This window comes from Microcebus murinus, chromosome 5, assembly GCF_040939455.1.
Source record: "Microcebus murinus isolate Inina chromosome 5, M.murinus_Inina_mat1.0, whole genome shotgun sequence".
Lineage (NCBI taxonomy): Eukaryota > Metazoa > Chordata > Mammalia > Primates > Cheirogaleidae > Microcebus > Microcebus murinus.
In genome coordinates, this window is record NC_134108.1 from 49,151,503 (window position 1) to 49,175,574 (window position 24,072).

The 24,072-nt window shown below is 41.5% G+C and overlaps 1 protein-coding gene across 1 annotated transcript; it reads left to right on the forward strand.

Annotated features, from left to right (window-relative positions):
• The first annotated feature begins 5 nt into the window (after window positions 1-5).
• Window positions 6-23,264, forward strand: PPIL6 (peptidylprolyl isomerase like 6). The gene is made up of 8 exons (XM_012753207.3): window positions 6-391; window positions 5,535-5,630; window positions 8,869-9,057; window positions 12,352-12,414; window positions 12,521-12,668; window positions 15,668-15,724; window positions 16,560-16,695; window positions 22,218-23,264. The coding sequence occupies exons 1-8, from the start codon at window positions 257-259 to the stop codon at window positions 22,327-22,329; spliced, it is 936 nt and encodes a 311-aa protein (XP_012608661.1). The 5' UTR covers window positions 6-256; the 3' UTR covers window positions 22,330-23,264.
• Window positions 23,265-24,072: the final 808 nt, after the last annotated feature.

Below are 24,072 nucleotides of genomic sequence, written 5' to 3' on the forward strand. Positions count from 1 at the left end.
GGGGTCCCGAGAGGGCGCCCGCGCGGGCGGCTTGCCGTTCCTTGTCTCAGGAGCTGGTCCCAGGCCGCGACTGGCCGTAGCCGGCCCCTTGCCGGTCTCACCAGCAACAGGCGCGAAATTGAGAAAATGTCCCATGGACGCCAGCCGCCCTGCGCCCGGTCCCCGGGCCCGCCCCCTGAGAGCGTCGGGGGTGGGGCCACGCGGTTGCCGCGGCGACGCGTAGTGTTTGTGCTCCCGGGTGTCCCAGAGCGCCGCCATGGCTAGCCCGGCGCTGCGCCGGCCCAGGCCTCCTCAGTGCGAATCGCGGTCGCCGCCCGAGCAGCCGCTGCAGATGAAGGTGGTGGGGCTTTTCAAAAGTTCCAGCTTTCAGATGGCGAAGAGCATAGCTGAGGTAATGGCAAAGAAACCACAAGGGTGGGCGTCTCGGCCGCGTGGACTGCGCGCCCGACGCCTCCTGCTGGTGGCAGGGGTCAGTGTTCTACCTCGCAGAGCAGGGGACGGCGTGTTGCGGGTGGGCGGGCTCAGTCGGGATGACCGCAGGGTGAGTGTAGGGGCAGGTATGGGTCCAGGACGGACGTTCGACTTCGAGAAGGGCGACCTTTAAAGGGATATCTGGATGAAGGAAGAATACAGAACCTCGCTGAGAAAAAAGCATCCCCCCCCAACATATCTGCAAGATTTATTGTACTTCAACTTTTTTTTTCTTTTTTTCCCAGAGATAAGGTCTCCCTATGTTGCCCAGACTGGTCTTGAAATCCCTGGTCTCCCAAAGTGCTAGGATTACAGGTGTGAGCCACAGCACCAGGCCTTCAATTTTTTATTGTATTACAAATTTTAAAATTTATAAAGAAAATGATTAGGGCAAAGTGTTATTATATAACTAGCTGACTTTTACAAACTTTTTCCTCAAGTGATTTTTTTTTTTTTTTTGAGACAGAGTCTCACTTTGTTGCCCAGGATAGAGTGAGTGCTGTGGTGTCAGCCTAGCTCACAGCAACCTCAAACTCCTGGGCTCAAGCAATCCTGCTGCCTCAGCCTCCCGAGTAGCTGGGACTACAGGCATGCGCCACCATGCCCGGCTAATTTTTTCTATATATATTAGTTGGCCAGTTAATTTCTTTCTATTTATAGTAGAGACAGGGTCTCGCTCTTGCTCAGGCTGGTTTCGAACTCTGGACCTCCAGCAATCCGCCCGCCTCGGCCTCCCGGAGTACTAGGATTACAGGCGTGAGCCGTCAGGCTCAGCCTAACTTTCTCCTCAAGTGATTTTGAAAGCTATTCATTAAGACTTTTCTTTAAATTTTATATAGCAGTCTTAGATGCTTCAGAGATTTCTTAATAAATGGCCCACAGTGCTTTGGAGCAGCGATCCCCAACCTTTTTGGCACCAGGGACTGGTTTCATGGCAGACAGTTTTTCCAAGGACTGAGCCAGGGGGAGTCGCACAGGTGGTTTCAGGATGATTCAAGCGCATCACATTTATTGTGCAGGCAAACGTCTCTGATAATGATAATCTGTAGGTGCAGTCGCTCCCCAGTGCTAGCATCACCATCTCAGCTCCACCTCAGCTCCTGCCTCAGGTCATCAGGCATTAGAGTCTCATAAGGAGACTCAACCTAGATCCCTCGCACGCACGCGCAGTTTACAGTAGGGTTTGAGACCCTCTGAGAATCTAATGCCTGGGCTGATCAGACAGGAGGTGGAGCTTAGGCAGTGATGTGGGCGATGGGGAGTGGCTGTAAATACATGTAAAGCATCCCTGCTAGCCCACAGCTCACCTCCTGCTGTGTGGCCCAGGTCCTAACAGACCACAGAGCAATACCAGTCTGACACCCTGGGACTGGGAACCACAGCTTTGGAGAATCATTTCTTTGTAAACAGTCGGAATGATATAAAAAGAAAAGCACTTGAATAAGCTGGAAGAATTTGGCCAGATCACTCATGCTGCAGCACATTTACATCCTGAATGCAGGAGAAATGTATGAAATGTTGGAATGTCTTTGAAGTTTGCTCCAGAAATGCTGTCTATAACAAGCTTCTCTCCAAAACCTCACTAGACTTCAGGACCATACTTTATTCATGTTTGTATCTCCTGAAGTACCCAGCTGGATACTTAACAAGAAAATGTTCCCAAGCAGAAGCCATCTTGGGAAATCCCTACCTTCTTGTCTGCTGCAGAGTCCTCAAAGAAAAGTTTGTAATTATGTCAAGTCTGGAAAGTAACTAATTTGGAACGTAGGTAAAGTTTACATCAAGATGAAGAAAACAAGTGATCAGAAGTATGTGAAAATAATACATGGAACATCAAAAGAAGTAGAAATTATAGGCTGTGTTGCCTGGGTAGATGGGATCAGCAACGTTTTATGGCCAAAGTTTATGGTCATAAACTTAATTACAAAGTTAATATATTTAATGAGTTGCAGGGATATTTTTGTCTTGTTTTTCTTAGCTTCTTTTTGAAGGCACATGTTTTCTGGGTTTTTTTGTTTGTTTGTTTGTTTTGGAGACAGAGTCTCACTCTTGTTGTCCCAGCTAGAGTGCCATGGCATCAGCCCAGCTCACAGCAACCTCCAACTCCTGGGCTCAAGCAATCCTCCTGCCTCAGCTCCTCAGGTAGCTGGGACTACAAGCATGTGCCACCATGCCCAGCTATTTTTTTTTTTTTTTTTTTGAGACAGAGTCTCACTTTGTTGCCAGGATAGAGTGAGTGCCATGGCGTCAGCCTAGCTCACAGCAACCTCAAACTCCTGGCTCAAGCAATCCTTCTGCCTCAGCCTCCCGAGTAGCTGGGACTACAGGCATGCGTCACCATGCCCGGCTAATTTTTTCTATATATATTAGTTGGCCAATTAATTTCTTTCTATTTATAGTAGAGACAGGGTCTCGCTCTTGCTCAGGCTGGTTTTGAACTCCTGACCTCGAGCAATCCGCCCGCCTCGGCCTCCCAGAGAGCTAGGATTACAGGCGTGAGCCACCACGCCCGGCCCCAGCTATTTTTTTCTATATATTTTTAGTTGGCCAATTAATTTCTTTCTATTTTTAGTAGAGATGGGGTCTCACTCTTGCTCAGGATGGTCTCGAACAACTGAGCTCAAATGATCTGCCCACTTCAGCCTCCCAGAGTGCTAGGATTACAGGCGTGAGCCACCACGCCCGTCAAGGCACATGTTTTCTGTGCCTACTTCACACTTTAGAAAAAGTGTTGGCAATTTTTTTTCTGTAAAGTCCGAGTAGTAAATATATTAGGTCTTCTGAGCCATAGGCTTTCTCAGTCACAACTATTCAACTTTGTCCTTGTGTTGCAAAAACAGACATAGACATGTAAATGAATGAGAGTGTTCAATAAAACTTTATTATGGACTCTAAATTTGACTTGCATATAATTTTTACGTGACATGACATATGATTCCTTTTAGATTTTTTCAACCATTTGCAAATCTAAAAATTATTCCTTGAGCTTTCAGGCCTTAGAAAAACAGGCAATGGGCCAGATCAGGCCCACTGGCCACAGTTCACCAACCCCTGATATAGTGGATACCAGGTCAAGAAAATAATATCTTTATTATATTAATAATGTTAATTTTTCCTTTTGTAAGCTTTTACCCACTTTAGCTCTACTCAAATATGAAAATTCAATTAGTTCTATCTTAATAAAGGATATTTGAATATATTCCCAAGATGATAATTTGTGAGCAATCTCAGATGCCTGATTACCTGACAGAGATTTAGATTTGTATTGAATGCTCCCAACACAAATGATAAATGTTTGAGATGATAGATATGCTAATTACCCTTATCTAAGAACTATCCATTATATGTATCTAGCCATCACTGTGTACCTCATAAATATGTATAATTATTCTATGTCAATGAACAAATAGAATTTTAAAAGTTAAAAAATGAAAAAAAAAACAAAAAAAGACATTTGTAAAGAGTAAGGATATGTTTTAATTTGGATATAGTTCATTCTAGAACAAATACTAAATTATGAAAAATGTATGATGTGTTTAATTTGAAAAGTATTGGGCTTACTAGTTATTGTAGATGGTTCCTAAGTTAGAAATAGCAGTCATCCTGCAAGATTGCCTCAAACTGAACACAGACACTAGAACTGAAGAAACAGGACATGTCATCTATCGGGTGGGTATAGTAGTCTAAGACAGAAATGGCCAGATTGCTATTGCCATCTTCTTCAGTGTTCCCAAAGGAAGTTGCACGCAGGCCTGGCTTTCTCCTCCCTTGAAATGCTCACCCCAGATGAAGTATGCCTGGCCATTGCCCTCTTTTAGACCACCACAGGGCCTCCAAGCACAGTCCCTACCAGAGATGTTGCCAGTTGTGTCGGTTGTCACTTTTCTCTGTTGGCCCATCTACTTCTCAAACCCACTCAGAAAAGTGAGGCCTAATTGCTGTTGCCTCAACTGCCTTCTCTTGCTTTAGAGGCAGGCAAAGTATAACTGATACTCAGAACCACCTTTTTTTTTTTTGACAAGGGTTGCTAACCAGTAGAATTTTCTCTGATTCCTACAGACAAAACAATATATATTCAATCAAAACATACTCAATACCTCAACTTAAACTTATTCAGTATTTGTTTCTCTTTTTCCTAAGAGGTATGACTACAACAATATCCATACATCAGTGAATTAAAGCAATAACATTTGTTTATTTTAGTTACAAGTAAAGTATTTGTAGATCCAGTGAAGTTTAATAAGAGTATAACCTAGGGAAAAAACTAGTCCTAAAAGAACATAGCAGATCACAAAAATACTGACATAAACTCATTTATTCATTCATTTGTTTATTCAGTTGGTATGTGTGGTAGTCTACTATGTGGAAATGTTGCGGCAGATGGGAATGTAGGAAGATTAACACATGGTTCTTTTTGTTTTTCTATTTTCACTGGGGAAAATGTCTACCATAAGACATAGTTCTTATCCTCAAGGAGTTTATACTTGGCCGTGTGTGGTGGCTCATACCTGTAATCCTAGCACTCTGGGAGGCCGAGGCGGGTGGATTGCTCAAGGTCAAGAGTTCAAAACCAGCCTGAACAAGACCCTGTCTCTACTAAAAACAAAAATAATTGACCAACTAAAAATATATATACAAAAAATTAGCTGAGCATGGTGGTGCATGCCTGTAGTCCCAGCTACTTGGGAGGCTGAGGCAGTAGGATTGCTTGAGCCCAGGAGATTGAGGTTGCTGTGAGCTAGGCTGATGCCAGGGCACTCACTCTAGCCTGGGTAACAAAGTGAGACTCTGTCTCAAAAAAATAAAAATAAAAAAACCCCACAAAAAACCAAAAGGAGTTTATACTCTAGAATTGGGAGACAATTAAGCCAGAGCCCCAGGGTGGCCTGGGGAGTGAATTAGAGGTGATCACAGGGGGCTCCGGGAGCAAACCAGGGGCATCAGACTATGTGCCTGGGTGTGTGTTGGGGAAAACTTCTGAAGTCCCCATAAAAGTTGGGGGAAATGATTTCAACTTGAAAAGCACGCTTACTCTAAAATGATTATTCTATTTTGAAACCTAGAGTCTGAAGTATAATCATCCATCCAAATTTGAAGATCCTATAATAGTTCCTCTTCAAGAATTTGCATGGGATCAATATCTACTGGAGAAAAAAAGGGTAAAAGATATTTGGGGTCTGGGGGATATTGACAACAAGCAAAATTTTACCTGAATACTTATCTATGCATTATTTTGGAAAAACTAAAAGTAATTTTAGTACAACTAGATTTTATTTCTCTAAATTCTGTACTTTTCCTAAATTACGTGAATCATTTACCAAGCTAGGTTTTTTTGTTTTTTTTTAAGTAAAACTTTAACAAAATTTTCTTTAGAAAGGCATGTGGTAAAGGTAAGTTTTAAACTCTCAGTGGTACTATTTATCCCTGCTGATGGTTGTCCCATCTCCCTGTACATCACTTATACTTCCTGTGACACCCTGACCCTCTCTTTGCTCCTTACTTTGGAAAGTGTCTGTGGTGTACATCACAGTGAGGGCATGGGTTTGTGCGGGGCTGTCGCCTGTGGAGCTCTGATGACAACAGGTACCAGGTTCCTATAGGGCAAGCTCCTTAGGTAAAGCTTCCTTCTTTGCATTCTCCCCTCTGACAGTGCCCTCAGATGATGCCATGTCTTAGGGCTAGCAGAGCTTGGCCAGGGATAATAGGTTTCCTCTTGGGAAGTGACCTGATCAGTTGGTAGAGCTTCCTGGAGTATGTGATAAGAAGAATACTAAGGTGGCATCCTGGCTTAGCAGTACCTCATGTTGGGGAAGGTGGGACGGGGTATACCTCCTGCTTGTCATCTCTGGCCTAGTCCAGTAGAGGGTCCCAGGCCCGGTTTCCCCATCCACCCCATCTCCCCAGTAACTGATGAAATCTCATTTCCCCTGACCAGAGCACTTTCAATTGTTCTGTGCTTGCTTGTACAAGGATGTCCTGTGATCTTGTGATTAAGTATCATTTAGATAGCGTTACTTTATGAGACCACTTCACTCTCTGCTCAGTCACATGAACCGTGTAAGACTGAGTCGAGAATACCATTTGTTAAGGATCATACTTTCATAGCCATAAAATGTTTTCATCACAATTTAAATAGAACCATAGCAAACACTTATATATGGTGCTTGTTATGTGCCAGACACTACTCCAATCACTTATATATAGATATAAATATATAAATTCTAATCCTTACAACAACTAGGGTGGCCAGTGGTCCTGGTATGCCTGGGACTGAGGGATTTCCTGGGATGTGGGACTTTCAGGGCTAAAACTGGGACAGTCCTAGGCAAACCAGGATTGTTGGTCACCCTAACATAAAACAATGTTTTTTTCTTAATTTTTATCATCAAATTTATTATACTGCCTACCAGTGTCATGCTGTCCACCTACAGGAAAACTATGATTTCAGTTTGTGGTTTGTGCCTGCTCCTCTTAGTGATTCCATTCCACAACTTCCCTCCCTTTTCAGCCTGTGTTACTGCGAGGTGTTTTGTGCTGTCTTCTTCCTGCCTTTCTCGCTGGTCCTGAACGAGGCTTTCATCATTGCTGCTTCTTCCACCTGAACTTTATTCCTTATCCTTCCTTTCTTCCTTCTCCCCTTCTGCCCCCCTCATCCTCTGGATATTTGTCACCTTAACCTTTTCTTCCTCCTCAGGGCTTTTTTTTTTTTTTTTGGTCTTTCTTCAGTGTAAGTCACTGTGTCTTGTGTTGTATGCAGTGCTTCTTAGCACATTTGGTCTCTGTGAATCAGCGCATTAGGTCCAGCTGCCTTATGATTCAGCAGACTAGAATGCCACCCTCAAGGGTGGCTTCAGGGGCTTTGGGAAGGCCTCTGTCTCCCCTCCAAAGAAGGCAGCAGCAGCATACATCATACATCTTAGTGCTGGAAAGCCCCAGAAACCATCAGGTCTAGCCTGGTAACTCAAGGCAGATGAGGAGGTCTCCTTATGTGTAGAAGAGACAGAGACAGGGCATTTACATCTTTAACCTCTGAATAAAATATACTTTCGACTGCATTTCTCTCACCAGGCTAACTAAAATATCTACAATTAAATTTTTTCTCCCTTTCTTAAAGTTTTGGGTCCTGTAAAATAGGATAACACTGATAAATTTAAATATTCCGGGGAGTATTGACCCATAGGCTCTATCAGAAATGAATAGTTCAGCAAGTTTATTCTCCACCTGGAAGCAGGATTTGAAAAGGGCCTGGGAAGCAAGCAATAAGATATTAAATCTAAGAGAGAGAATGGAGAGTTGCAGGCAAACTGTTCCCCAAACTAGTATTTCTGCAAGTGCCATCTCCAGCCTAGCATCTCCTGGGATGTTGTTAGAAATGCAAATTCTCAGACCTCACCCCAGAATCAAGTGGAGCTCAAGAATCTGTGATTATGATTGCCTGCTAAAGTTTATTTGTCCCAAAACAACAAAGAATAGTTGTCCCAAATTACCTATGGTTTGCCTGAGTTAGCAATAATGACCCAGGAATAATGACCCAGGTCTTCTCAGAGAGGAGGTTACTCAGTGGCCACATGCCGGAGATTTAGGAGGTTGACCATCAGCAACGTGTTGATGAAAGCACAGTGATTTTTATGACCAGATTACCATGTATCTTCTACGATTGTGTTGATCTGAAAGGAGGAAACTGAGGCAAAATTAATATAGAGAGTTTATTTGGGACAATGTTGAGGGCTGCAGCCTGGGACACACCTCCAAGTTGCCTCACAGAGTGCTGCAGGAGAACAAAAGAGAGGCTTAAGTTTTTAAAGAAACAATGAATCAGGAAAGGGGGCAATTACAAAAGTTCTTTGTCAGGAGTTCACATTGGCTTATGGAAATAACATAGGTTAGTGACTGGCTATCCGTGGTTGAACTACAGGGCATATGGCATTTTATGGCTACTTGGTATCAGTTAGTCCAGGGATCTCAAAGCAGGTGGCTTCAAGAGATAATTATTTAGCTCAAGGGGGTGTGAGATGGGACAACTGTTACATATCAAATGCCTTTCTGGGCCTGCTAATTTAAAGGGGCTCACATCCCTCAGATAAAAAGAGTTTTTTCCCCCTTGATTATAACATTTTTATGATGCTTTTTTAAAATTTTTCTTTCTTTCAGTGGAGATTGCTCCTTTTTGAATGTGATTACTTTTTAGCTCATTCTTTGCTTCTAGTGATGTCAGATTCTTAAAAATATTTTTCAGTTCTTTCTAAAAGCAAAATTCTGAAGGATGGTAAAAACATATTTGTAAAGGGTTCAATCCCAGAGTTGAAAAATTCATACCTAGAGTTGGTCCTAAGCTCTGGCTTATGGTTGTTAAGCAAGATTTTTTCCCCTTCCTTACGCATTTGTTGTTCTTTACAGGAACTCAAGAATGAAACATGGGAATATTCTTCCTATGTGATATGTTTTGTTAATGATCAGCTCTTGGGTGATGCATTTGATCTGCAGAAATGGGCCTACAAAGTGTGGGACGAAGTTGATTTTAAACCCTATGCTCTTTATGAGGCACTCACTCTGGATTATTCGGCTAAATTCTTAAGAGACACCAAGGCAAGTCACTCTAACTTTTAAAGAAAAATAATGGAATTTTTGATCGCTTATATTGATTCAGCATTAATTATCGATATCCTAAGAAAGAAGGTTATAAAAGAGTAGAAGAGAGCTGGATGCAGTGGGGCATGCCTGTAGTGCCAGCCACTCGAGACACTAAGGCAGGAGGAACACTTGAGTCTAGCCTAGGCAACATAGCAAGTCCCTGTCTCTAAAAGAAAGTAAATAGATAGATAGATGGGAGACCAGGTTTGAAGCCCTCTATGATCTTATTATATTCCAGTTGCAAAAGATTACAATATGACAAGGTTGGGTTTGGTGGCATATAAAGCAGGTGTATCTCACAGCAGGCTGACTTCACAGGGAGAACATCATGTTTAATCATTTCTACTCTCCATTAGAGATTTATATGCATGAATTATCCATTTTAAAATATTAAAAAAGCCCTCAGAGAAGGTCAAAGATACATCCTTATGAAATATTAAGACTTTCTAGCACCCAGGTGAGAGTTCCTGTGGTAGAAGAATGACAAGTTTGATTGGAGAAAGGTGACATTTTAAAGCATGACACATAGCTGCAGGTTCAGACAGGCTGTGGTAGTAGGGAGGCGTCCGGTTGTAGAAGGTGATCATGAAGCATGAGGTCCGGGCCAAGAGACAGACATCAGGGTGGTATGACAATAGCAGTGAAAGCACCTTGTAATTACTCTCACAAACCTGTTGTAGTTACACGTGTCACATGCTGAAAGTCATTTCATGCCTATGGTGGCTGTGCCCACAGAATAACCCAGTGCAAAGGCAAAGACCTTCATCCTTGATTAACACTACTGCATTGAGCAGACTTGAAACATAGAAGATGCTCAATGAAAGCTTGGTTGAAAAAACAGTATACTTGAAAATGCTAGAAACTCTGGGGAGCAGGAGCTGGGAATTAAGATTCATAGCAGTTAATTCCCAGAGGGCAAGGGGTCTAGAAGTACATGATATACTCTGGGAATAATAGGGGACAGCAAGGAGGTCAGGCTGGGAAAATGAGAGTATCAGTCACGATTCCTGGTGCCAACCATACCGAGTTCTTTTGATTAACTAAAAGAGAAAAAGTACATATGGAAATGATATTGGTTATTTCATAGCTGACAGGAAAGCTAGAGAACCAGCTTTGGAAAGCACATGGGAACCAAGTGAGGCCTGGCAGCATGAAGACATGGCCAGAGTCATGCCATAGGAATGTGTGACCAGGGGTGCTGCTGGCCCTGGGTTCACACTGCTGCCCTCACTGAGATTAACTTCTCAACTCTATTGTGTCCTTGCATCATCACTCCTTGGAGGATGCACCTGTCTGGCCAGCCTAGATCGTATCTCCATAACTTGGCTATCCTAGGGTGAGGAGAGGGAGAATCTGGCCCCTTTAGGTTCTAGTGAGGGTGGTGGATCCTGTGGGGAGTTCCCCAGGTAGGAAGGGCATTCAGATGTTAAGTAGAGAAAAACCCAACAGATCCTAAAGAAAGGTTGAGGCCAGATTATGATTTATCCTGCATTATGAATGAAGGAGTTAGACTTTATACAGAATGAAACCAAGCCAATGGAGCTTTTCATAAAGAGTATGACATAATCCTCTTTGCTTTTTTGGAAAAATTTTTAGGGCTGTGCAGAAGCAGACTGGAATGGGAGAAACTTGGTAGCGGGGATTTGGAGAGCGGCTGTAGATGAGCTAGAGATGATGAAAGCCTGCATTCATTAGTAGCAGTGAGGATAGAGGATCTAGATGCCAGAGCCAATCCTTAGATTATTGCACAGAGGGTAGACTTTTCTTACTGAGTGAAACCCAGGAACTAGCTTACTTCTAGTTAGAACCATATGCTAGACAAGTATGTTTGCATGTTTGGCTGCTAGATGACTGGGACATTACCTTGTATTGCATTCATTTGATCTCTTTCATTAGCATTTGCAGAATTATATACTCTTGACAACCCCATAAAGCTAATGTATTGATTCACAGGGAAGTTTAATGATACCTGAATGGATTTGCTCATTTCCTAAGTCAACCATGATTTTCAGTATATCCTCTTTTTCCTCCTAAGCCTGTGCAGTTTACTATATTATGCTTCCTATTCTTTGGTTTTAATATTTTCTTTTATAATTTTCTTTTATAGTCCTTCTCCAAGAACTTATAGAAGCTGAGAGGCACAAACAAATGAATTATACTTAGTATGGATATAATACTTCATTGCTGGATGCCAGATAGCACAAAATTATTTCAGTCTTTTAATTTAAAAAAAGGATTAAATGACATCAAAGTGATACACTTAAAGTTACTTTATTTACGTTTCCTAGATTCTTAAGAAAGAAGGCAGGGCAAGTTATATACCTTGTTAAATAAGGTGGCATTTTCATGTATGAAAATTGTGTCCAAGATTTAAAATAGACTCTATTCAATGTGCTCTGGCCCCTAAATGAATGCTATTGTGATGAAGACTAGTGTTTTCATTTTCGATGCCTCTTCATTGGGCTAGACTAAGTTTCACAAATATTCGTCTTTACCAGAAAGGTATCAAGTGAAAACTAGCTGAGCATCTGTGGTCATGAGGATATTATTGTATATATTTCGAAAACCCAGTATTCTTCTCTTTGCCTTCCACTTGGAAAGGGTGTGGCATGGCTCTTTTTAGCTAATCTGTGCTCTCTCTGAAAATCAGGACACAGGGTAATCAAATCCATGGTGTTCATGATGGCTCTTCCCCCAAAACAACTCAGGAAAGAAAAGAGAAATAGAGAAGAATCCCCAGTCTGTTTGTTTACTCAAGGAGACTAACCAGCATTCCTTTCCACACTTAGTTTAGGATGTCATGGATATCTGGGCCATGTGTTCTCAGTTCCATGTGATAGGTTAATGTTTTTCAAAGCTTCACTACTGAAGGGTTTTTCAAATGTGTAATGTAGGTTGTAAAGACTTGATAAAATGAAATAAACTTCTTAGCTGGGCATGGTGGCACATGCCTGTGGTCCCAGCTACTTAGGAGGCTGAGGCAGGATAATTACTGAAGCCCAGGAGTTTGAGGTTGCAGTGAACTATGGTTGCACCATTGTGCTGTAGCCTGGGCAACAGAAAAAAGAAAAGAAATAAACTTCTCTAAGTAATTCATTTACTTTTGCTGTTATATTGTCCACTGATAATGCTATTGAAATTTTGTCACTGAAAACATTGTATCTGTTATATTTTTTGTCAGCTTTATATTTTATAAAGCTTTCTTACAAGACATTGACCTATATTATCTTTTATCCCTAATTTTAATAGCATGATTTTGTGTTCTTGGACATTACTATTAATTTTTCTCCAGTTGGAAGATTGATTTTTGAGGTAAGATGTTTTTGTTGTTTATTAGTACGTTGGCAGGGGGGTAGTATTTATAACTGTCAAAATGTTAAATATATGATCTTTGAAACCTTTTATCTTTATTTTGTAGCTGTACTGTGATGTATGTCCCAGGACGTGTAAAAATTTTCAGGTCTTATGTACAGGAAAAGAAGGGTTTTCTCGAAGTGGTATAAAATTACATTACAAAGGTTCAATTATTCATCGAGTAGTACAGAATGGTTGGATACAAGGGGGAGGTGAGTTTAAACTAAATGTAGTTATATATTAAATTCAGTTTATTATTTAGTTTAAATCTGAATACAACTTAACTGCAGTATCAAATCAGGCCAGGTGTGGTGGCTCACACTTGTAATTCCAGCACTATGGTAGGCCAATGTGGGAAGATCATTTGAGGCCAGGAGTTTAAGACCACCCTGGCCAAAACGCAAGACTTTGTCTCTACAAAAAAAAAAAAAGAAAGAAAGAAAGAAAAAATATCAAATCAGGATGTCCAAAATTTTGTTAATCTACCTTTATAAAATGCATATAGAATTAGATACACCTAATATTAAATAGATATATTTAAAGGATCTTTTTAAATGATAAATTAAAATATTTGTATTCTTTTTTAAAAATCTCTAATTATTAAAATAAACACATGTAAATTATGTTACTGAGATCATGTAAAACTGTATAAAAGGTAACACAGGAGAGTGGGGCAACATTTTATTTTATCAAAATGTAATTTTAAAGCTCACCTAAATACATAAAAGTACCTAGAAGTACAGTGCTTTTAAGAAATATACTAAGCGTGCGAATTTGGAAAAGAATAAAAGGAAAACAACTTCTCATCAAAGATGTTACATTGTTCCAAGTGAAAAGTAATGTCTAAAAGATTTTGGTCTCCATTTTTGCTTGCTTTTCAGGCCAATCCTTTGGCTTTACTCAGAGTACATGCCTGATTAACAGCAGAAAATTAAATTTTGGAGGCCTTTAGGGGGAATATTCCATAGAGAGCAATCAGGCAGCAATTTAAAAATAATTCACTTAGTGTAGAAGGAGATCTACTTGAACTTGAGGACATATGTAGAAGCATAAATTGATGTTTAATTCTTTTTGTATGATCTGGAACATTCTGGGGCTGATGAGGAGAAAAGCATAGATTTACTCCAAGCATCTTACATGTTAAAGCAGCTTTTTCCCCCTCAATTTCTCCAAAATAAGATCATATCACAAATACTGTTATTTAATATCTAACTTCACTTTTAAGTGTTTTTCCATATTAAATGTTTTTCCACTTAATATGTGGTTTTATCTTCTCATGCCAATAAATAGAAATGTACAAAACTTTTTAAAGTCTGCTTAGTTTTTTATCATATTTGTTTTCAACTGTTTGGTAATATAAAACATTCCTCCAGGGGGCCGATATCAGGGCTACTGGCACTGCGTTGGGTGCTGATGTTCGTGTGCTTGGCTCTCAGGTGCTCTGTTCTGTTCTGTTACGTCCTGGTTTGGTTAACCACTCCTCACCCTCACAGCAAGATTTGGAAAAAGAAAGTCCTATTATTTGTGTTTCTTTGTTTATTTATTTATTCGAGGTAAAGTTTTCATTAGTAAAGTGCACAGATCTTCAGTTGTGTTTTTAGTGAGGCAACAATGTTAAAGACAGTTTGGGAAAAAGATGGATTGCTAGATTCAAATCCAAACTGATCCATATAAGTTGGATAAGCCACCTAGCGTCTCTGAATCAGTTTCTTAATCATAACATGGGGATAATGATAAGACTATTACAGGTTGTGGTGAGGATTCAATGACATGGCATATTGAAAGCACCAGCTCTGGGAATGTTATCCCTACAGATGTCAAATTCCCATAGGACTGTGCAGAATTTCATATTTTTTTTATTTATTTTATTTTATTTATTTATTTAATTTTTTTTGAGACAGTCTTGCTTTGTTGCCCAGGCTAAGAGTGAGTGCCGTGGCGTCAGCCTAGCTTACAGCAACCTCAAACTCCTGGGCTCAAGCAATCCTTCTGCCTCAGCCTCCTGAGTAGCTGGGACTACAGGCATGCGCTGCCATGCCCGGCTAATTTTTTCTATATATATTAGTTGGCCAATTAATTTCTTTCTATTTATAGTAGAGACGGGGTCTTGCTCTTGCTCAGGCTGGTTTCGAACTCCTGACCTCAAGCAATCCGCCTGCCTTGGCCTCCCAGAGTGCTAGGATTACAGGCATGAGCCACCGCACCTAGCCGGAGACCTCTGTTTTCACCAGAGTAAGCTTTGCTTCTCTTTTAGCTGTGGATAGATAAAATAGGCCAGACACAGTGGCTCATGCCTATAATCCTAGCATTCTGAGAGGCTGAGGTGGGAGGATTGCTTTGAAGCCAGGAGTTTGAGACCAGCCTGGGCAAGAGCAAAACCCTGTGTCTACAAAAAGTAGAAAAATTAGCTTGACACAGTGGGGCGCACCTGTAGTCCTAGCTACTCAGGAGACTGAAGCAGGTGGATCACTTGACCCCAGGAGCCTGAGGTTGCAATGAGCTATGATGATGTCATTGCATGCTAGCCTGCAATAGAGTGAGACTCTGTCTCAAAAAACAAAACAAAAAACAACTTGTACTTGGAATCTTTATATGTGGGAGCATTCCCTAAGCCAGAATATGCATGTCATATAAACACCTTCCTTACATTATAAGGAACTTCATTTCCAAAATACTGGGTAAATAAATGAATTATCACTATAAGGTAACTATAGGAATGAACGTTTGAACATGGATTCTTTTTAGAACACCTATTTTTATTCACATTCTAAAAAGAATGTACTGTTCCTATTTCATCCTCCCAGTTTAATCTTTCCATTTTTCTGAAAAGAAAGATGGACTATGGAATCATGAAGTAAGCAGAATTTATGGGAACACATTTAAAAAAATTGTGACAATTATAATTTAATATTTCATCATTTCATAAGTTTTGCATTAGAATTTAACCTACCTCAGAGAGTAGGTTAACATGGGATCATGTAAGGAAAACATGGGATCATGAATGTATTTAATAAAAATGCTTATAAAATACAAGTGAAATTATTATAGTCATATTTTCATGGTATAGATAGTGAACAATTAGCTAACTTACTCTCCTCATTGGTATAAGTGGAATCATAATTTAAAACATCATGTTCTTCCTGTGGCATTACTGTACTCTAACTCCTTTTTAATCTGAGAATTCTAATGTTTATATATTGCTACTTCTCAGATATAGTAAATGGAAAGGGAGATCAGGGAGAGTCAATTTATGGACCAATATTTGAAGGTACGTATCTTTACATTTTTATCAGTCATACATTAGGTGATTATTCAGACTTTATAAGACTGGAAAGTTGTTGTGGGTAACACTTGTAGTAAAAGCGGGAGTTAAAAATGATGGGAGGGCCAGGTGTGGTGGCTCACACCTGTAATCCCGGCACTTTAAGGGGCTGAGGATCACTTGAGGCCAGGAGTTCCAGACCAACCAGGGCAACGTAGTGAGATCCTGTCTCTATAAAAAATAGAAAAATAAGCCAGGCATGGTGGTATCTGCCAAACACTTAAGGCCACACCTATGAAAATTAACATGGTAGGAGGCCTAGAGCTACAGCTGCAAGGAGACAAGCTTCCTGCCTTCTGGACCAGAGAGGAAACACCATGTAAACTAATAATTACAGAGTGTTATAAGGACTGCCCTAGAGCTATGTGTAAGATGCTGGGAGTCAGGCAGATCTGAGAATGACTTCTCAGAGGAGGTGTTTTTAATGATCACATTGGTTGTTTGAATGAAATGCCACTATCAAAACAGGAGAAAGTTGGTTAACCTTTATTCTTAAGCAAAGTACTGTGTATACTTCCTTTTACATTATTAATTTTCTTTGCACACTTACTTGTGGCAAAGATAAACTAAAGCTAAATAGTCAAATAGTTCTAATAAGATTTTACAGCTTATCTTTTTTTAATAGCCCATTTGAATGTTTGAAAGTAATGTGAAGCAACTTGGAATGTATTGATAAATATGATTGACATTGTTGCCAAGCCTTCTGTTTGTTCCTTAATTGTTACAATCAACTGAAATAATACAAATATTTTAATGACTTACTGGTTATTGTCTTTCCTAGATGAAAACTTTTCAATCCTTCATAATAAAAGGGGAGTTCTTGGAATGGCCAACAGAGGCCGCCACAGCAATGGATCACAGTTCTATATCACACTACAATCAGCTCCCTATCTAGATAAAAAATATGTGGCTTTTGGGTATGTACATTGTAGGTTTGTCTATATAATATTCACACATGTAAAAATGTCATTCAAAAAGATTTGGGTAAGTATTGTACATAGTCTATGGATAGCTAAAGATAGGGCTTAAAAGCAAAAGTAATACAAATAAAGACAAAAATATTTAGAAATAAGTATTTTGGAAGAAGCTTGCTATCTATAAAAACATAGAAACTGTTGGGCACTGTGGCTCATGCATGTAATCCCAGAGGACTGTTTGAGGCCAAGAGTTCGAGACCAGCCTGGGCAACATAGTGAGACTCCCATCTCTACAAAAAATAAAAAAATTAGCCAGGTGTGGTGGTGTGCACCTGTAGTCCCGGCCACTCAGGAGGTTGAGGCAGGAGGATCATTTGAGTCTGGAAGTTCAAGGCTGTAGTAAGCTATGATTGGGCCATTGTACTTCAGCCTGGGTGACAGAGTGAGATCCCGTCTCTAAAAGAAAATACAAAAAATATGCAGAAACCATTTAGGGACAGCCATGATTATGTTCTATCTGTCTGTGTCTCTATCTATCCATACATCCATCCATCCATCTATCTATCTTTAGCCTCAAGGATATTATCAATTCTTAATTACTATCAACCATACCATAGTGCTTAATAATGTAGATAGATTTATATGCAGAAATGAAGAGGTAAAGCCATTTAAGTAATTGTCCATGGACATGGTGAAAAGATAAAAACTATGCAAGTTACGTGTAACTTTTTTTACTGAACAACTTTAAATATGGAAACAACTCAGATAATAGTTATTAGAATATTATTAGGAAGATGCTTATAGGCATGTGGACCTAGAGTGGGTGATGGCATATTTTTCATCACTCCAGTGTTTCATCTTTCTCTTTAATTACTGAAGCAAATGTGGGTAGAGCTTACCTAGTCTTCCCTGAAATGATATAAAGTATTAGAATTTTTCTGAATAACTGTTACATTTATTCCAGCCACTCCATAGGGATAATTATTGACCTTTAACCCCTGAGGAAATTTCATACCAGTGTTCATTTTAACCACTATAATTCATTCAACATAATGCTTCCATGATATTTCCAGGTTGAAAAAGTAGAAAGTGTATTTTCATCCAAAAGATATATTTAAAGAGTTGACTTTAGGCCAGGTGCGGTGGCTCACGCCTGTAATCCTAGCTCTCTGGGAGGCCGAGGTGGGTGCATCGTTTGAGCTCAGGAGTTCGAGACCAGCCTGAGCAAGAGTGAGACCCCATCTCTACTATAAATAGTAAGAAATTAATGGGCCAACTAATATATATATAGAAAAAATTAGCCGGGCATGGTGGCACATGCCTGTAGTCCCAGCTACTTGGGAGGCTGAGGCAGCAGGATTGCTTGAGCCCAGGAGTTTGAGGTTGCTGTGAGCTAGTCTGACGCCATGGCACTCACTCTAGCCTGGACAACAAAGTGAGATTCTGTCTCAAAAAAAAAAAGAGTTGACTTTACATTAGTAGATGCAGAACCTAAAATAATGAGTTGTCTTCAGTTTGCCATCATCCTAAATAAACTGTATTGTGATTTTGAAAACGGATTCTTGAATTAATTTTAAATGCAAATAACCCTCATCATTTCTCAAATCATTTAAATCTCTTTCTGCCATCTTGCTGATACACTCTCCGCCCTCTACTGACAGCTCAGTGATCCTTTATATCTCAGCTAAAGGTTCCTTTCTCAAATGCAAATGTGACTACTTCACAGTCTTTAAGGCCTCCATCACCACCCCCACATATGCAGCACCTGCAGTCTCCAGTGCCACTCCAAGTCCTCCACTCTCTGGCCCCATATCTTTTTTCCAGCCTTCACTTCTGCTGTTTTCCTGACTCATTCAACCAGAACTTTATAAAGCACCTGCAATATACCAGTCATGGTACTCTGCTGGGGAAGAGCACAATTCCTGCTCTTCAGGAAGCTCAGAGTATATTAGGAAACCAACAGCTATACAGCGGTGAGACACGGGCTAGGCAAGTTCTGTGAATGGTTCATTGCAAATATAGAAGACAGGGGTAAGAAAACACCCTCCAACTCCTTTCGTCAAAATGAGCATAGAGCCTTACAGGATGGCAGGAGAGTGGGAGAGCATTGGTCTCCTTTTGATGATTCCTGTTCTCCATGATTCACTTTCCTCTTGGAGGGGGAAATTTCTAATTTTTGTTGTGTTCACCACTCTAGCCTCAGGGAGGCACTGCACCACTTTTATTATTCTGGCCCAAGTATGATCTAAATTTATCCCTTAAATCTCCAGATCAGTTGGGGCTGGGCTGGAATATTTAAACAAGACCTTACAGAACACTAAGGGAGAAACAGAAAGGTCATAACATAATAGGCAACTAGACAATCTGGTTAAACTAGATGAAATATAACCCCTTCAGGGGCACCTTCTGTCCCGGTTGTAGGGCTGCCTCCTCCTTATCTCATAGCATTCCCTGGTGTGTCTGAGCTTCTGGAAGCAGACATAGTTAGCAAAGTCCAGAGAGATACAGAAGTTTCCTCTCTGATCTGAGACAGGCCCTCTGTCTTCTAAGCTCTAGTTTCTAGTACATGAACCTGCCTTTCTTCAGATGGATGATACTAGTAATGCCCTTCAGGAGAGACTGCAGCAATCCACAGGGCATGGGCAGCTCTCCTGAGGTGGTCTCCTGGGGAAAGACTATCACAGCGCAGGCCTGTAAGATCTCCTTTTGTGCATACACGTGGTGGATGGGGGTAGATGTCGGGGATAGTGACGGGAATTAATTTCAAAAGACTTGTACAGTGGGAGAGGGTCATGGAAAGCTTCATGAGAAGGTGGGCTGAATAGTGAGTCAAGTAGAACTGCAGTCCTCAACGCATAAGCCATGGCCTATTTGGAACTGGGCCTCACATCACTGCCTAAGCTTCCCACCCTCATGAAACTTAGGAACCTGACTGCACAGCAGGAGGTAAATGAAGGGAGAGCCAGTGAAGCTTTATCTGTATTTACAGCTGCTCCCTATTGCTCACTGCCTGAGCTCCACCTCCCTTCCCTTATACCCTTCCCCCATCCGTGGAAAAATTGTCTTCCATGAAACTGGTCCCTGGTGCCAAAAAGGTTGGGGATTGCCGAAGTAGAAGTTAGCCAGATGGAGAAGACTAGAAATCACAGTCAATCGATTTTAGGAAGAGTGAAGAGCTCTTCACTCTTAGGGAGGCCCTAAGGAGGAAGAGAGCATTTTATATACTAGTGGTCTGGTTCAGAGAGCCTAGTGCCCAGGCGAGATCAGAGAGAGCTGGAAAAGCAGGTCACCCTGGGCTGAGGTCCCAAAAGGCTGTGGGTGCCGTGCTCCTGAGCATGGCCCTCATGCAAAGTTGATGAGAGCCACGGAAGAACTTTAAATTGTGAACAACATGACCAGCTTCTCATTTTGAAAAAAAAAAATCTCTTTAGCAGATGGGAGGAATGAATTGGCAAAGGGCAAAAAGGCAAGTATTGAGACCACTTAAAAAGCTATGGTCATCATAGACCACAGCTAAAGTCCTGCCCTAAGGCACTAGCAGTACAGATGAGCAGGGGATAGGTGGACAAACTCAAGATATGAGAAATTAGAGCCAGTGGGACTTGACAACTGTCAAGATATTGAGGGCGAGTACATAGAAGGAATCTAGACCAGTGCTGCCCAATAGAACTTTGTGTGATGATGGAAATGTCCTGTAGTCTGCCCTGCCCAATTTGACAGCCATTGGCCACATGCAGCCACTGAGCAATTGAAATGTGGCTAGTGTAACTGAGGAACTATATTTTATTTAATTCAAATTAAACTTAAATAGCCACATGTGGCTAGTGGCTACCATACTGGACAGTGCAGTCTGGAGTAACTACTAGGATCTGGGAACTGGTTGGATGGTTGGTGCCATTCACCGAGGTAGAGAGGGCTGGAAGAGGAGATTATGAGTTCAGGTTGGACAAGTTGTGTTTCAGATTAAGATACCTATAGGACAGCCAGTTGGTAACATCCCAGGAGGTAGACATCCAAGCTGAGTCAGGGCCGGAGATGTAAATTTGGAAGCAATTTGTAGATTGGCAGTCAAGCTTCAGCCAGACTAGAATACCATCACTTCCAGAACAGTCTTTGGGCCTTTGCTTATCTTGTTCCTTCCTGTCTCCCTTCAGTCTATAAAAATCCTATTCAAGGCTCAGGTTAGAAACCTCCCTGATTACCAAAAGCAAGTGGCCTCTTTGTCCTCTCTGGCACATTGTGAACAACTTAAAGTGGGGTCCGGGTCTCACTCATCTTATATCCTAATACCTGTCACAGTGGAGAAGTATACACAGTAAGTGTGCATTCAATAATTGTGAAACCCATTTGGAGAACACACTTCACATTCTCTTTGAACAGAGGTGAATTTGCCCATTTATCCTGTGCTGTTCATCCTCAGAATGTACCTTTTGTTGTCCCGTGTCATGGTTTCTGATTGGGATGGCAAAAGTAGAGCCTGGAGACAAAGCAAGGGCCAGAGCACAGCCCGGGTTGGCACTGACCACACCCTATAAGGTCATGAGATGGAATCGCGCCCTTCCCCTGCCACTGTCTCAGCCCAAACATTGGCAGAGAGCACCAGTTCTATGTCTTGGCCTATCTCTCTACCTCATGCTGTCCTCTTTTAATTGAAAGAACCATCAGAAGGCTAGCTCCACTCCTTACTCCTCCTGGCCAGCGAGTGTTTACAGAGATCAAATTAGCACAGCTTTGAGCTGTTTGATTGGTGCACTCAGTGGATGCTGGTCAGGTGCCTGGTGTATACCAGGCATTGTGCGAGGTGTTGAGCACAAAGGTGACCCCTGCCCTCATGCGAGAATCTGAAATTTAGCAAAGAAGCATACAAATATAAGATTTCAACCCTGGGAAATCATCTAAAGGAGAAGGGGACCTTGACATGAGCAGGAAGGCCTGGGAAACATCCCTGAGGAAGTGATGACGGAGCTGAGGTCTGAAGGAAGGTCAGGAAGTGACCAAGCCAATGGGTGAGGAGAAAGAGCAAAGGGGACAGCTGTGACAGGAGAGAGTATGGGGCTCTTGAGGTACTGGAGGCTGGCCTGGCTGGAGCAGAGGACATGCACCCAGGTTCCCTGAGGGCCATGGGAAGCAGACCATGCTGACCCTGGTAGGGATTTTTGGTCTTTATCTTAAGGATAATGGGAAATTATTGTATTTTGAGCAGGGAGGTGACATCAGATTTGTATTTCTAAAAGATCACCCTGATTGCAGTAAGGAGATGGAGGAAAGGCTGCCAAGCAGGTGGCAGGGGCCAGCCAGAAGCCAGTTGTAGGCAGGAGGGCCAGCTGCCTGGATGGGGGTATTACCCATGTAGACATGGCTAAGTGGATATCTAGAGCTATTTAGGAGACTTATGACTGATGTTAGTTTACTTCGCAGGAAACAACCTTAGCTGTAGCTGGGTAGGACTCCATTTGGGAATGTAAGCTAACTGTGAAAATTTATGACTTGACTAAATTTTTCCATTTTTTTCTCCTATGTAGGCAATTGGTTGAAGGAACAGAAGTTCTTAAACAACTAGAATTAGTTCCAACAGAGAATGAAAGACCAAAACAAGCATGTATAATTGCTGACTGTGGAGACATTTATGCCTGATTTTCATATCAATATTTTCTGTGATAATTTATTGCTTTCTATCTGATCAGCTGTTTCTAGATTTAATTAAACAGTGCTTGATAATATGTAATTTGAAAGCTGTGGCAGACACTGTAGGTTGGCTCATCTGACACCTAATCCCTCCCCATTTTCCTTTAGTCAGCGCCTTCACCATACAGACTCTAAAAGTGAAATACTCGATTTCCCAGCCTCCTTTGCAGCCAGGCATGACCCTGAGATGCCGTCTGGCCTGTGAGACAGAGGTATCGTGCCCTGGTCCTACCCCCTCCCTTTCATCCAGACTTGAGTGCAGAGCGGCCGGAGCTAGCAGCTGGCCCCTGGTGTCCATGAAGTAAAGGCCAAGAGAACTATAGAGACAACAGCTCCAACTCTTAAGCTTCGGGACCAATACCAGCAACCACTTATCTCTGCAATCTTACTTATATGAGATGAATAGACCCCTGTGTTGTTGATGTTACTGTTGGCTGAGAATTTTGTAACTGTAGCTGAAAACATTTTTAATTTGGCAGTGTACCTAATGGTCTTTGAATCCTAAAACATTTGTAATAGAATTATGTTCTTGTTTGTAACTACATTTCCACCAGGAGAAACTTGGTAAATATTAATAACCAAATAGGAGTGATGTGACAGAAAAAAAACAATTCATTGTAGTATTTCATTGCTCATAAATTGCATTCTGAAAGGGTATATACACTTGGTTGTTTTTATATATGACGAGAATATAATCCTTCTCTCTGAGCCATACCAACAGTAGGAAAAGCAAGGGCTTGGGTTACAGTCCCCATAGTGGTTGACTCATGTGATGTTACTGGAGATCCAGCTTTATCAGCTGCTCCAGAATCTAACGTTCTCAAACTCTTGTCACCTGGGAATCTTTTTATCTACAGATTGCCAGACCTTGTCCTTGACCTACTGAGTCAGAGTCTAAGGGGGGGCGGGGGCAGGGATTCTGTGTTCATTTAGCTCTCTCCCAGTGGAGAGAGACAGCTGGGCACTAGTCACTGGGGAATCACCACCAGGCATAAGTGACTGGTTTCAGCCCCCTTGGTGTAGTCAGCAGAGTACTTGACTCTTCTAGGTGACCTTGCTCAGCTCCTATCACTGCCACCACCCTGTGCCCCTGCTCTGCCCAGGGCAGTGTGCTGGCAAAAGGTTTGTCTTCCAAGAATGATCTCTCTTCAGTCTTCAATAGGCAGGTCTCTAGTTTATACGGAGCTTGCCAAAGGTAGGCATATGCTCCCCCCCCCATTTTTATTTTGAAACAATTATAGATTCACCAAAAGTTGCAAAAATAGTACAGAGCAGTCCTATGTACCCTTCACCCTGTTTCCCCAGTGGTTACAGCTTAGACAAGTATGGTACAGTATCAAAAACCAGGCTGACATTGGTACAATGTGTGTGATGCCATCTTACTGAGTGTAGGTTTGTGTGACCACAGTGAATATGCAGAACTTCTCCAGTACCACAAAGGCCTCCCTTGTGCTACCCCTTAATAGTCACACCCACTCCCCTGGCCTCCCTCTCCCTAACTCCTGACAACTGGCATATGTTTTTTTTTGAATGACAGCTTGATTGCTATGTGACATATGCTTTTACACTAAGATCTGACAGTACGAGAAAGCACACCACCTGTATCAGTCTCAACTGACTCAGAGGCAGCATAGTGTTAAGAATGTGTGTTTAGAGCTAGATTGCCTGGGTTCAAATCCTGTCCCTGCCATT

Coding starts and splice junctions, on each gene's coding strand:
- PPIL6 (XM_012753207.3), top strand. CDS start 257: ATGGCTAGCCCGGCGCTGCGCCGGCCCAGGCCTCCTCAGTGCGAATCG. Junction 5,631..8,868: donor ATCTACTGGAGAAAAAAAGG/GTAAAAGATATT, acceptor TGTTCTTTACAG/GAACTCAAGAATGAAACATG. Junction 12,669..15,667: donor TGGTTGGATACAAGGGGGAG/GTGAGTTTAAAC, acceptor GCTACTTCTCAG/ATATAGTAAATGGAAAGGGA.